Source organism: Chrysochloris asiatica, unplaced genomic scaffold, assembly GCF_000296735.1.
Source record: "Chrysochloris asiatica unplaced genomic scaffold, ChrAsi1.0 scaffold00046, whole genome shotgun sequence".
In the NCBI taxonomy this organism is placed as follows: Eukaryota; Metazoa; Chordata; class Mammalia; order Afrosoricida; family Chrysochloridae; genus Chrysochloris; species Chrysochloris asiatica.
This window is the reverse complement of record NW_006408564.1, coordinates 5,737,400-5,752,206: the sequence shown is the minus strand read 5'-3', so window position 1 is coordinate 5,752,206 and position 14,807 is coordinate 5,737,400. Positions and strand designations below refer to the sequence as shown.

At 37.8% G+C, this 14,807-nt stretch overlaps 2 protein-coding genes across 2 annotated transcripts in view; one reads left to right on the top strand and one right to left on the bottom strand.

Moving 5' to 3' along the window:
• FAM208A (family with sequence similarity 208, member A) overlaps positions 1-2,714 on the top strand; it is a 74,434-nt gene extending 71,720 nt beyond the window's left edge. The window contains exons 22-24 of the mRNA XM_006862119.1: positions 340-518; positions 827-991; positions 1,612-2,714. Coding sequence (XP_006862181.1) covers positions 340-518; positions 827-991; positions 1,612-1,667 — 400 coding nt within the window. The 3' untranslated portion in view covers positions 1,668-2,714. The remainder of the gene's footprint in view (positions 1-339; positions 519-826; positions 992-1,611) is intronic.
• Positions 2,715-3,830: 1,116 nt separating this feature from the next.
• Positions 3,831-14,807, bottom strand: part of CCDC66 (coiled-coil domain containing 66) — a 45,857-nt gene continuing 34,880 nt past the window's right edge. Inside the window, exons 13-18 of the mRNA XM_006862118.1 lie at positions 14,172-14,327; positions 8,786-9,264; positions 7,970-8,010; positions 6,446-6,597; positions 5,593-5,717; positions 3,831-3,917 (exon numbers count right to left, since the gene is read on the bottom strand). Coding sequence (XP_006862180.1) covers positions 3,831-3,917; positions 5,593-5,717; positions 6,446-6,597; positions 7,970-8,010; positions 8,786-9,264; positions 14,172-14,327 — 1,040 coding nt within the window. The remainder of the gene's footprint in view (positions 3,918-5,592; positions 5,718-6,445; positions 6,598-7,969; positions 8,011-8,785; positions 9,265-14,171; positions 14,328-14,807) is intronic.

The window sequence follows — 14,807 nt, the reverse complement described above, 5'->3', positions numbered from 1 at the left end:
TGGGCCCGTAGAAAGTTCTTGGAATCACATTTCCTACTCTCACTGTCTCAAGCAGCTTGCTTCAGGCAGTGAGCTAAATAATGCAGTTGTCATTGTTGTTAAGTGCCATTGAATTGGTTCTGACTCATAATGAACCTGTATGGGATTTTCAAGGAGTGGCTGGTGGGTTTGAACCAGTGATCTTGCAGTTAGTAGTCTAGTGCTTATCCTACAAGGATAGTAGGCCTCCAGCAATTGTTACCTCATTAGCTACCTAAATTAAGAAATTACAGTTTTAGCAAAAATTTCCATTCTATAATTTAGAAATGCAGATAAATACTAAACTGCTCCATTTCACAGATTGAATGCTAAAGCTCTAAGTCTGTTGACACTTCTAAATGTCTATCAGAAGAAACATCTGGTTGAAATTTTATCATATCATAATTGTGATTCACAAACTCGAAATGCCCCTGAATTGGATTGCCTTATCAGACTTCAAGCGCAGAACATACAACAACGACACGTAGTCTTTTTAACAGGTAAAGAATGCTCTTAAAATTTATATGAATCCAGGGATGTAGAGGAAAGGATTTTGTGGGGCTATGGTAAGTGTTATTAAGTTTTTTTTGTTAAGTTCCATCGAGTTGATTCTGATTCTTAGCAACAGGGTTTCCAAGGAGCAGTGGGTAGACTAAATCACCAGTCTTAATGGTTCAGTCCAGTGCTATTCCCACAGGTTATATAAGCTATGGTACTGAAAATGGGGGAAAAGAGATTTTTTGAGGACTGGATTTGTCCATGTATATTTTCAAGTATTTTAACTTGAAACTTTTTTCTGTTGGTTTAGAGAAAAACATCAAGATGCCTTCTAATTACACAGATAATGGGATAGTGGTTGCAACAACTGAAGACTTTATGCAAAACTTTAAAAGTCTTGTGGGTTATCACAACTCAGAAACAGAAGAAAACCTTCCTCTGCTTGGTGCTAATGAGAATCTTGAGTCACAGTCAGGTAACTTTTCAATAGTTTTCGTTTTCTTTAAGGCAGGCAGAAAAAGAGGACCGGTTTTGCTCTTGGTAGCAACAAATAAGGAAATATGCATAGTTTTTAAAACAGTCAACTTTAGGGAAAGTGTTACAAGGCATTTAGCATTCTGATACTTAGGATGCGCAAAACTTGTCCATTTATTTGACTGTAGTAACTTCTCAATTTGTATTGACAAGACAATGCATTTCTGTGTATACTACAGACATGCATATAATAAGTATGAAAGCTATTACTGGCAGCTTTTATTAGCAAAGGGGTTGTATTAAGAAGAAAGTAGGAAACCAGACATAGGGATTAAGCATTGGGCTGCTAACATCATTCTCCCCATAAGTGTAAAACAGTTTATTTATAAGGCAGTACGGGTATCCATAGCTTTAGTCTCTTATGAGATGGCCTCTTGCTTTGGCTCCGGGTTTGTTTAAAATGAGAGATGTACTTTTGTTTTTTGAGGGAAAGCAGATTTAATCAAACATTTGGTAGAGCTAACCAGCTTAGTAAGCAATCCAGTGAAGCTAGATGTCAAAAAAAATTTTTTTTTTTTTTATATTTCTTTTGTCAAATACTGAATTACCGTATAACTTTAGATGCTGTTTTGACATTAACCCCTTTGGAGCTGGGAGTTGGGATTTCCCTACATTAAACGTGAACACATTTCGCAGAAGCTTTTAGCATCGGATTATCTGGACATTCACACCTAGTGTGAGTGTTGTGACTAAGTGAACTTGTGGCAGAAGATCAAGCTTTAAGGGATTGTGGACTTGCAGACCCTGACGCATTATATTGTGTGAGTAGTGTATGATTTTAAAACTTAAGCAAATTGTGTATTTCAATAGAGGAGGACTTTTTGTTTTTTTAAATGTAGCTCTTTTAGAAAGCGATGAAAAGGATGAAGAGGATATGTCTCTGGATTCAGGGGATGAAATCTCACAAATAGAAGTATGCAGCAATTTTCATTCAGAAATATTGGCGAAAGAGACCAAAGGATCACGTGGAACAGATCATAAAAAGAATTTTCATATTGAGTTGCAGTCGTCTCTTGACATACAAAAAAGTTTATTAGAAGATAAGACTTATCAAATTGATTTTGAAGAGCAAGCTTCTATTGATAGAACATGCTTAGAAGAAGAGAACAGTTCAGCAGAACGAGATTTGTATAGCAACTTGCAATTAAACATGTCCCATCAGTTTAGTCATTTTAATGTTCTTACTCATCAGACATTTTTGGGGACACCATATACCCTTCCAAGTCAATCTCAAGAAAGTGAAAATTACTTTTTATCTGCTTATATTCAAAGCTTGGATAGAGACAAATCTCCATCTCCATTTAAGTTGGGAAAAAAATGATTCTTCCAGGCCATATTTAGAGGAGAATTATAGGAGCTTTTTTAAAAAAACGTTTGTTTGTGGACTTTTTCTGTTTCTTAAAGTGAATTAACAGTTTATATATTCATTCTCTAAGCAAAAGGTTTCTTGTCCTTTCTTAATTTTTTCTCTTATTTAAATCATGATGGCCTGTAACAGTTGAAGCATCTGAAAATTGAAATAAATATATATATATTTTTAACATATATTGTTACTTGAATTATCTCATGGCACTTTTAAGTTTTACATTTGTCTGTCACTTGTGCTTGGGCTTCAAACTGAAGCCTGTTTTATATGTAAAACGAGGCTTTCACAGGAAGGATGGTAAACATAAATGGCTTTACTTTTCTTCTGATGTAATGTTAGATGATATAAACTACTTTTGCTGAAATGAATTATCAACTATTTATTTTGATTTACACTTTTGTATAATGTTTTTAAACAGGTACAAGCCAGTGATGCTAAGTAAATATTTATAGGATTTTGGCTCAGTACCAAGATTTATCTCAGAATGCAGTTTCATTTAGACAAACCGTGTATAGCAAGCAGCACTATTGTTTCTCTTTAGGCTTAGCCATGTAAAATTACCTGCCTGTTACTAAAACGTCCGCTTTTTATTTGAGAGTATTTGATGATTATAATTTTTAGTGCTTGTGTGGTCCTTGATTTAACCAGATTCAGTTTCATCTTTTAAATAAATAGGCTTCTGTTATTTAAAGGCATTAAACAATTTGGGGAAAAACAACTTAGCTATAGATTTTAAACTGGGGTAGTCTTAGAATAGAAGTATATTTTTGACATGATATTTAGTTGAATCAATTACCATTTATTATAGGCACTTAGGTGCTAAAGTGCTATATTGAAAATCACTGTAAATGCACAGCTAAAGTACATGATGGTGGGTATAGGTGTCAAACCCACATCTGTTGTTAATGACTTTCCGTGCATTACTGATATTGATTTGTAAATGTATTTTGAAAAAATAGCATTTAGAAAATTTTAGAAATTCCTGAATGGAATTTGAATTATTTTGGGAAAAACAGTCTGGATGTGTTACATCAGATAGAACTTTGGTGCCTCAAAATGATTTGTGAAAGAGTTCTACTCTTTTTAATCTTGTTGATAAAGCAAAATACAGGAGTGGTATTTTTGTGGCAGAATGTGGTTTACAGCTCAGAGACTCCAGACTATATCACGGTAAGTAGAAAGTTTTTATATGATTTAAATGACCAGGTTGTTAACCACCACCCCCCCCCTAAAAAAAAAAAAAAGGTTATTTTAAACTATTAAACTTTTACAAAAGTCTGTGTTTTTATTATATAAAAAGATATACAGCATTTTACTACATGATGTACAAGTTTTTAATGAACATAAAAGTTAAGCTATTTGAAAATTAAAATTTGGAAGACAAAGCAAATGTGAAGGATTTGGTTTTCTGTATTTAAAATGAAGAACTAAAATTCTCTTCTTGATTTGCAGCTAAAGGCATGAGATTAGTTTCCAATTCCTTTTGCTTCTGGAGAAGGCCCTGAAATCACATTAATAAGTTGTTAATAAGGTGTGCAAATGTAGACTTGCAAAGTAATTCCTAATATTCCGGTCCTGTGAATCCATAATTATTATACTTACTTTGAAAACATTATTAAGCCCAGGATAGAATTATGTTACTTGGCCATAGTTGCAAAGTTTTAATCTTTGTCTTGTTGGATTTCGCTGACTCTTACTCAGTAGTTCCTCACTTGGATAAAGATATCTAATACATATTTGTAATATTAGTACAATTTTAGCATAAAACCAAGTCTCCCTCACTGTGGAGCTAGAATTGAGATGCCATCTCCCCCTCAAAATGCTCTGAAAATGGTGAGTCTCCATAAGACAAGTGTTTATCTTGACTGCCTCTTATCTTAGCAGCCTTTACAAGGCCCTGCTGAAGGAGAATGTAGACACTTAGTCGCACATGCTATCTTCATTTAAGCTAGGAAGTAAACAGTTATGTGAAGAAGCACTGTACTTGCTGGTGCAGTGGTTAAACTCTTGGCTATTTACTGAAGGGCTGATTGTTTGAACTCAGGTGGCAGTGTGCATCTGTAAAAATGACAGACTTAGAAACGTAAGTGGCAGTTGTACTGTCCTGTAGGATCAGTATGAGTTGGAATTGACTCTACAGCAGTGTGTTATTACATGGAGCTGGCATTTCAAAAATGAGAATATCAAAAGGAGGTGAGCTTCTAGCTCTATAGTGAGGAAGACTGAGTAAGTAACATTTGAACCAACCAGAAATGTGAAATGCAAGGGTGGTGGGGATCGGGAATGACTGGATATGAAAAAGGGTGCCCCTAAATTACAGCTTATTTTCTCCCAAATAGGAAACAAAAATTGCAACGAACCAAAATTAGCTGCACAACCAATTTAACAAACCTTTTTTTTAGAGCTAAGGAGAGGTTATATTAACCTGAAATAGTGGATGTTACCCAATTTTATTTTCACCTGTATAATAAAAGCACAATAATAAGACAATAAATTATTGGTTTTGGAGAAAATGAGGGAATGCAGTTTGGTTAGTAAAGGCGTCCTGGTGGCACAGTGGCTTTAGCACTGGGCTGCTAACCAAAAGGCTGGTGGTTCGCGTCTACTAACAGCTCTGCAGGAGAACGATGTGGCAGTCTGCGTCTGTAAAGATTACAGGCATGGGGAACCTTACGGGGCCGTTCTACTCTTGTCTTGTAGGGTTGCTTTTAATTTTGTTCTTTTGCATCAGATTACATTTTACTTTTTTAGAGTAGCATGAATGCTGTTCTGAACACTGCCAACACATTCATTTTTTTAAAATTTAGAATGTGAGCCACAATGCATAGAATTTCAGCATTAATTTGGGAGTAGGTGGGTGTTAAGGGGAGCTTTTGGTGTTTTTTAAGGGCCTTATCGATAATGTTTTATCATTCAATTGTATGTATTTTTCATTCAATAAAATTGTCTTAATATTTGAATGGTCTCATGATTTCATACTGAAAAGTTCCTTTTAAAGGTACCCTTGTGAAGGCAGAATCCAAGGCATGAATGTAGTTCCACTGTACTCCCATTCAAGATTCACATCAACAGTGGAAACAACTAGACACTTGAAATGTCTGGACAATATTATCTTCCTACGTGTATGTATGTATATATATATAAAAGTCATATACACTTGGTGGAAAAGTTCATACCTGTCTCAATTCTGACAGTCCCTTAAGGATTGCTTGCTGTCGATCCCTGTTTTTCACCAAGTTAGGATTAAGAAGTGGATCCCTGACATAGCCACATTCAAGCAATTGCTGTTCTTGGTCACAGTCTGAAGCCAGATAAATCGTTAAAAGAGTCAAATACATTTCTGATAACATAGCTATAAACCACATAATGGAGTTCTGGTATGGCACTGTAGGGGTAAACATTGGACCGCAAGGTTAGCAGTTCAAGCTCAACAGTGACTCCTCTGTGTATTGAGTCCCTATGAGTTGGAACTGACTTTATGGGGCTTAACAACAAACCACATGGTAAGAGTTCTGGTGCCACAGTAAGTTATGCAGTTGGGCTGCTAAAGGTTAAGGTCAGCAGTTCAAATTCACCAGTCGCTTCTTGGGAGAAAGGTGCTTTCTGCTCTTGTGAAGATCTGCAGCCTTGGAAACCTGAACCAACTAGGTGGCACACAACCACCATTACACCAAACCACAGTAGTGTATTCATTAATAAAATGGTATTCTAGAGCTATACAATGAGAAATTTAGTAATGGACTGTAAGAAAAATTATACTTTTCATACCTTAATAGCCTGGGCATAACTCTGGTGGTGGTGGTTATGTGCCTTGGAGTTGGTTCGACTCATAGCGACCCTGTACTTTTTTTCCCCCCGAGGTTGTAAATCTTTACGGGAGCAGAACGCCTCACCTTTCTCCCACAGAACAGCTGGTAGTTTCAAACTGCTGTTCAAACCAGATATTAAAACTAAAGGCTGAAATCATGGTTTGGATTTTGAATTTAGGGTTAGGGTTCAATTTCTACAATAATGCTTGTATTTACTTACCATGTGAATTCTGGTGTTGAGGGTCCTGGGTTGAAGGTCTGGACAATGGTGCATCTGGATCCAGGTAATAGACCTCATTAGTTCGGACATAGGGAATAAAATGAGTTGGTTCAGAAATCCCAAGTGATGGCTCTCTTTGTGATTGAGGTCTACTATAAAAAAAAAAAAAAAATTAATAGATTAAGAAGCAAATACAAAATTGTGCATTTTAGGGTATGCTTATCAATCACATTTCAGTTTATTCTCAATGTACCCATAATCCTTTTAAGAACACTATATAATGATCACCTTTTTGTAAAATTAACAAAGTAGGATTAACGTCAGTGTTTACTAGAACTAGCTGCTTCTATAAAGATTACATGTATACTAGTATAAGGGAAAATTAAGTTATAGTTGATTCTCATTCAGATTGCTTATTTGCAAATTTGTCTGCTCTATCAAATTTATTTGTATCTACAAAATCAAAACAAAAAGCCCAGAGCAGTGAAAACTGTGAGTTGCTCCACACCCATGTTCCCAGCTGAGGTCAAACAACTTGACAGTCGACCTTTGTTTCAGCTCTGAAGTCTATAAATAAGTGTTCTCTTAGTGCCACTTTTTTTTGGGTTGTGTTGGCAACTTTGCTGTTTAAAATGGGCCCCAACTTTAGTGTCTAAATGCCGTATCACCTTAGTTCAGTGATCATGAACTAAGAATATATATTAATGTCTTTAAATAAAAACACATAGCAAGGTTTATTGATCACTGAATGAAATAATTGTGACTGGAGGCTTTCTAGGAACCTTGTCTTTCTCCTAGAAGCAATGGTTCAGTGTTTACTGCAGCTTTACAGAACATAACTATCTCTAATAAAGGGAGCCAACTGCATGAAATCCTGAGGCTCAATGCCTGGGTTCATCTGAACCGATGAGTCAGAACTCACTGAATGGCACCTAACTGCAGTGCTCATCCTTAGGTATTCAGCATGAAGTCATAGACCTGTAACTATTTGAACTAAATTGTCTATTAAACAGCTCCATTCTGAGACAACTCTAGCTAGTGCAACCACAAAGAAAAATAAAAATTCTAGCAGTTGTGAATATGCTGTTGGTTTTTTTGAATTTTTTTATTTTGATCTCCATGTGATGTTCAAATCTTCCACTGATTAACTGAATTTGTCTTTGTCCTTAATCAATGTTTTAGTGTCCCCATAATCCAAGTAGAATGCTGATTCCACTGTTCACATACCAAGAAAACTAAAACACTTAGCACTGAGCCTAGAGATAATAGTAAAGGTCACTCATGTTCCTATCTGAGTTGCCTAGGCCCAGACCTACTTGGGGCTTCCCACTCAGTTGCCATTAAAGTCAACTCTTCAAGCTCCAGCTAAAACGCTACTGCTCACATGAAGTCACACCTTGCCCATTCCTTGCTATCTTTATATACATATATGCCAGATCTCGTCTAGATTTTGAGCTGATGTTTGGTGCCTCTTGTCTCAGAAAACATTCAATGACAATGAAATCAGTCTCATCAGTAACATACCTTTCTTTGCTGAAAGAATTAGTTTTTGGAGGCTCTTCTTCCTAAAAAATGGATTGATAAATGCAGATAAGGATTAGCTTTTCCCTATGCCCCCCCTCACTATTTTCAGTGACTATTTGATGAAATAATCTGAAGTAATTATTTGAGTAACAAGGAAGATTTAGTCATTTTCTAGAGTCAATAGAAATCCACAAATTCCTGATTATACGAATTTTCCACTGTCTTTATCTGGAATATGGAGTCCTGGTGTGGTGCTATGGGTTAATGCTCTGACTTCAAAGTTGGTTTGAACGTAAGGTCGGTGGTTCCAGCTCACCAGACGCTCCTAGGACACCCTGTTAGAAGGTTACTGTATTTCGGAACTGACTTGACAACAACAACCATCTGGAATATAGTGAGTCCTGGTGTGGTGCTGCAGGATAATGTGCTGTATTGCAAGGTCAGTTTGAATCATAAGGTTGGCAGTTCAGACCCACCTAACACTCCTCAGAAATCCTATACAGGGCCACTATGGATCGGAATCGACTCAATAGCACTTAACAATAGCATCTGGAACATACGTTTGAATAGAGGCACATTCACTAAGCGTAAACTTACATGAAAGATCAGATTAAACATATTTTGGCTTTGCTCTGTTCTCATAAAGCTTTACTTACAAAATCAGGTAGCCAACTAATTAGCCTCTGGGCTATATAGTCTGCCAACCATTGGTATGATGTAAACCGTATTTCTATAGTTCATTTTTAGTACACGCGGAAGTGTTTTAAACTTAGACATATGCTTGAAAATAAAATACCAAAGTCAAAATAACTTTACCTTTTTGATTAGATGCCACCTGCACCTTGAATCCAATTCTTGATGTGATGCAGGAAGAGCTTCTGGCGAAGTGCCTCTGTTTTGAGAGAAGTGTCCAGGATTGTTTCTTTCCACCAGCTGAAGCAGTTCCATCTGCCGCCTTACTTTTTTTTCTTCTCTTTGCTTTTGAAGCTGTTTAGGGTACTTTTCTGATGCTGTAACATACTTCTTCAGTGGCTTATTTGTATTCCAATCAGGCCCTCTATGACATTTCTTCAAAAGTTTTATTTGTTTCTCTGTTCTTGTGAACAAATTACAGTGGTCATTATGCCAACTGTTTTCTTTTTCTAAGTTAGCTCCTTTATCTTGACTTGATTCATGCTTGGTTTTCTTAGCATTTAATTCTGGAGAAATCTCAGGAGATGAACAATCTATAATTTCCCCCTCAGTTACTGATCCACAGTATGATTCTGCATTGAACATTTCTGTATTTAAGTCATCTTTAAAAAAGAAAATTGCAGATGATACAGTCTTAGTATCACATTATATGATTTTAATTTTTTTTTTTAAGGAAAAAAGTTGCCACAACATTGTTTCAGCTTAAACTTAAAATTATACAAACTGTCCTATCTAGTGTCATCTTGTTAAAGCACGCGAGAGTAAGCCCAAAAGTATGGCCACTATGAGTCCAACTCACACATGCAAGGGTTTATTCCACATCTCATCAACAGATGGCTGCAGAAAGTTTTCTCAGTAACATACGTCTTAAGTCTCGTGAGAGTGCCGCCAAAAAGAAACGGTCCAATCAAAACTGGTTTTAAGAGCGCATCAACACACAAAAAGTTACGGCAAATGTGTTTTGGGATTTTGGTGGGATAATCTTGATTTTCTTGAAGGACACAGGATGAACATGGGGGTTTGTGATGGATAAGATTTGAGTCAATTTAACTGGGCCAGTATTCACAGCAGTTTGGCAGTTGAAATGTGGTTATCCCCCATGGTGATAATCTAGTACAGTGTAGTTAACTCTTAGATCGACTATAAGCAGGTGTAGTTAACTGTGACGATTGGCTATGGGAAGGTGTAGTTAATTCTATGATGATTGGCTATGAGCAACCAATGAATTGAAAGGATGTTTCTTCAGGGGTGTGCCCTGCTTCCAATATTGGACGCAAGCAAAGTTTGTGTTTCTGCTGGGTCTGAATTTTACTTCTGGTTCAATCTCCAACTTCCAGTTCTTTGAACCTGAGCCTGTGGTCTGCTGTATTACCTGTCAATCCTGGGAGCCATAAGCAGCCTGCCTTCTTACCTAATGGACCTGCCTGGCTAGTGATCTTGGTTCATCTGACCCAGACTTGGGACTCGCCCGCCTCTACAATTGTGAGCTGTTTGATAAAAAGATCTATTTTTATACATTCATATATAAGTTTTTACTGGTTTTTCTTTTTTAGAGAACCCAGCCCTAGACAGAGCTTATTAATGTTACAGGAAACTGAAAGTTGCTTCCTGTAAAGAAAAAGGCAAAGAAATTTGTGCCGAGGAATTTTTCCCCATCACAAAGCACCTGCTCATTCTTTAAGGATAGTAGGAGCTGTCTTTACGGAATTTCCTTGGGAAACCTTATCCTATTCACCCGATAGCCTTCATTTTGTCCCTTCAGACATCTTTTTGTTCTCCAAAGCCAAAGAACATTAGAAAGAAAGACAAAAATTGGAGTCTCTCAAGAATTCCAAAACTGCTGTGTTGACATGGTATTTAAATTGAAGAGTACAGAATTCTTCGGGGAGGGGTTGTTAAGTGCCATCAAGTCAGTCCCGACTCTGCAGGAGCAGAAAGTCTCGTCTTTTTAAAAAGATGAAAACACTATCCTCTGAAGTCGATATGCCTAGGTAAGAGGGTTTGTTGAGAAATAACAACTTCACGTTTTGATGTCTTTGTTTTAATGAAGGTTTCTGATTTTGGAGCAATACTTTTTGACTTGCCCTCATTTATTTCTGAGAAAAGTCTAATTTACATTTTTCTATTAAGTAGCTCACAACATTTTTTTATAAGCTCTTTGGGGATCCTTGAAACTTCAAGTGGTGTTACTTTGGTGTGAAACTGTTGTTGTTAAGTGCCATCGTATCAGTTATAAATATGAAAAGATCTAGAAAATGCCCTTTAGTTATTCATTTTTACCTCAGGCACTGGATGAATGTTTTTGTCTAACTTTTCTCCCACATTTTTAGGTAAGGAGTCCTGGGGTGGGGCTGTGGGTTAATGTACTGGACTACAAAGTCAGTTTGAGCTTCAGGTTGGAGGTTCAAGCTCACCAACCACTCCTCGGGAACCCTATATAGGGTCGCTATGGTTTGGATCCGACTTAACGGCACTTCAAAACAAGAAGCTAAAGATAGTCAATCTAAGTCCTTATCTCTGAACCTTAAACTAAGATCCAGATTTTGCTCTGCAAACCACCCTTGGTCACAATCTTCACTTTTTTTCCATAGTAAAAACAGGAAAGAAAAAAAAAATCACTTATATTTCCTTAATAATAATTTTAAGGTCCTTATGGTGTCCTGGTAGCGTAGTGGTTACGAATCGGGCTGCGAACCTTAAGGTCAGCGGTTCGAAACTACCAGCTGCACCGCAGGAGAAAGATGAGGCTTTCTACTCCCGTAAAGATTTACACCCTCGGAAACCCTATACAGGGTCGCTATGGGTCGGAAATGACTCGATGGCACATAACAACAACAACAACATGGTGTCCTGGTGTGGCACTGTGGGCTAATGCATCAGACTGCAAAGTTGTTTTAACTGCAAGGTCGGTGGTTCAAGCTCACCAGCTGCTCCTTGGAAACCCTATACAGGGTTGCTATGGGTCAGAATCGAACTGACAGCACTTAACAACAACAATGAAGTGCTAGGGTGGTGCTGAAGGGTAATGGACTATATAGCAAAGAGGGGTTTAAACTTCAATGTTGGTGGTTCATACCCACCAGCTGCTCCTCTGAAACCCTAGACAGGATTTCTGTTTCTGTGGGTAAAGCAATTCAAAGGCACTTAACAGAAACAATTAGAAGGCCCAGTGATACGACTAACTATCACAGCTATATACATAGCTGCATAACATTACAAAAGCTCTCTTTCACAGAGATGATTAACCTTTGAAATAACATAATTCGGTACTGAAAAACAAAGGGCTGGGATTCACATTTGGAAAAAAATCAGAGCCATTGCAGATCTCCTGGTGTGGCTCTATGGGATCAGCACTGGACTGTAAACCACAAGCCCGGCAGTTCAGACTCAATGAACCAGTCCTCAGAAACTCTATACAAGGTCACTGAGTCAGAACCAACTAGAAGGCACTTAACAACATTAGGATTAATTCAATGGCAGCCCCAGCCTGAATAACGCACCTGAAAGGGTTGATTCCTGTAAATATCTGAGGTAAATTGTTAAGTGTCACCTAGTCGATTCGGACTCATAGTGACCCTGTACAGGATTTCCAAGGAGTGGCTGGTGGGTTTGAACTGGCGACCTTAATATTCAAAATGTCCTTGAGGTCCAGTATGTTACCCCACAGCACTGCACCAGGACTCCCTGTAAGGCTACTAATCATCACTTTCATACTGGTTAATTTCTTCATGCCACTCCAGAGTTACTTTGCACCCTCCTCTACCCTGTGCTCTGGACCACAATATGGAATTCTGTTGGGCTTTGCTTTTGTCACGAGGGTTCCCAGGCAGACTATAAGGACGGAAGAGTGAGATCAGAGCACTTTACTCCCCTGGCTGGCTCACTTCCCTGTTAGGTTCAACATCATTAGCGAAACGCAAATGTAAACCACATCAAGATAATATTTTGTACACACAACATAAAACTAGTTTGTGATGATTTTGATGATGACCCATGTATGCGGAATCAGTGTTAATGCCGTCGATTCGATTCCAACCCATAGTGACCCTGCGTAGGGTTTCCGAGAAGCAGCTGGTGAGTTTGAACTGCCGACCTTGCAGTTCAAAAGGCTTTGCAGTCTGGTGCATTAACCCACAGCATCACACCAGGACTCCTGTATGCAGAATGGACCAGAGCTAAACAGGTTTTTTAAGGCTGTGACCTTTTTCCTGAGGCACCTCTGGGTGGTTACAATTGCCAATCTTCTGGTTAATAGTTGAGTGCTTTCGCATTTATACCACACCCAGGGACTGCTTTTCACACACATTGGTTGTTGGTGGTTGTATGCCTGGTGGTAGTTGTATGCAGTTGAGTCATTTCCGACTCATAGTGACCCTGTATAGAGTTTCCGAGGCTTTAAATCTTCGCGGGAACAGAAAGACCCAGCTTTCTCCTGTGGAGTGTTTGGTACATTTGAACTGTTGACACCTTGTGATTAACAGCCCAACTCATAACCCACTATGCTACCAGGGCTAGGATGGCTATAGTATAAAAGGCAAGCTATAACAAATGTTGGCAAGAATGTGGAGAAACTAGAAACTTCAGGCCCTGCTGGTAATATAAAATGGTGCAAACAGTTTGGCAGTTCCTCAGAATGTTAAACAGGTTCTCCATGACACAGCTATTTCACTCCTACATGTATACCCAAGAGAAATAACATGTCTACACAAAAATTGGTGTGTGACTATTCAGAGCAACTTAATAATAGCATAATGTGGAAGTAACCTGATATCCATTAATTGATGAATGGATAAAAGAAAATATGGTACTCTGAAACAATGGAATATTTGGCAGTAAAAAAACTGAATTACTGATACACGGCTATACCAGAAATGATCCTTAAAGCCTTATTTCTAAGTGAAAATAGAGAGTCACAAAAGACCACATACAGTATAGTTTCAATTATATGAAGTCTTCAAATAAAGCCTTTCTGTAGACATAGAGGAGTCCAGGTGTGGAGCTGTAGAATCAGTACTGGAATGCTAACCATCAAGCGGGCTGTTCAAACCCACCAGCTCCTCCTTGGAAGTTCCAATGGGCGCTATGAATTGGAACTGACTCGATGGCACCCAACAACAACAACACAGAGATAGAAAGTCAATTAGCAGTTGCCCATGTCTGGAGGGGTTGGAGAAATAGGGAATGACTACTAATGGGCATAAGGTTTCATCTTGGGGTGATTAAAATGTTGTAAAATTAACTGATAATGTTTGCATAAATTTGAATACACTTAAACCTGTTGCGTTGTACACTTTAAAAAGGTGAGTTTTATGATCTTTGAATTAGATCTGAATCAAGTTGTTAAAAAACAAACACATGGTATCAGAGCCCATTAATTTCTAACTTACTCATACTTAAAAACCTCAAATTCCTTTCATTTTTTAAACTTTAAATGCATTGAAGTTAATTCTAATTATTTTAATTAAGTGACTTTATTTTTAAATTTAAATCACAAATTCTAAAGAAATACCTGTTTGCACACCAGTATCCTTCTTGGGAGAAGCTGTATAATTGATAGATGTATTCATCTTACCACCGGCTTCATCATAGCTATGTCTTGAATTTGAAATGCTGTTAGTGGATGCATTATATTCCATTTGTAGCATCTCAATTGGCAAGAAATTATCTAATAAAATGACAATTCAAGAATATTAACAAATTACATGGAGCCGAAACTAAACACTCAGCAAGACTTTTATTCAGTATGAACACTGCAGTATAACTGTAGAAGGGTTAGCCTAAATTTTCTTTGAAAGCCCACTGCTGTTGATTCAATTCCAAGAACTCATAGCGATCCTACAAGACAGAGCAGAACTGCCCTATAAGGGTTGCAAAGCTGTCATCTTCATAGAAGAACATTGCCACATTTTTATCTCCTGTGGAGTGGCTGCTGGTTTGAATGCTGAGTCCTTAACCACTGGGCCGCTGGGGCTCCCACAAAAGCTTACTTATATTGTATCCCTTACTGAATTTAGGAAGATCAATTATTTTGGGGAACACTGCCGGAAAATGAGCCCCTCAGGGTGGAAGGCACTCAAAATGTGACTGGGAAAGAGCTGCCTCCTCAAAGTACAGTGGACTGTGATGATGCGAATAGAGTAAAGCC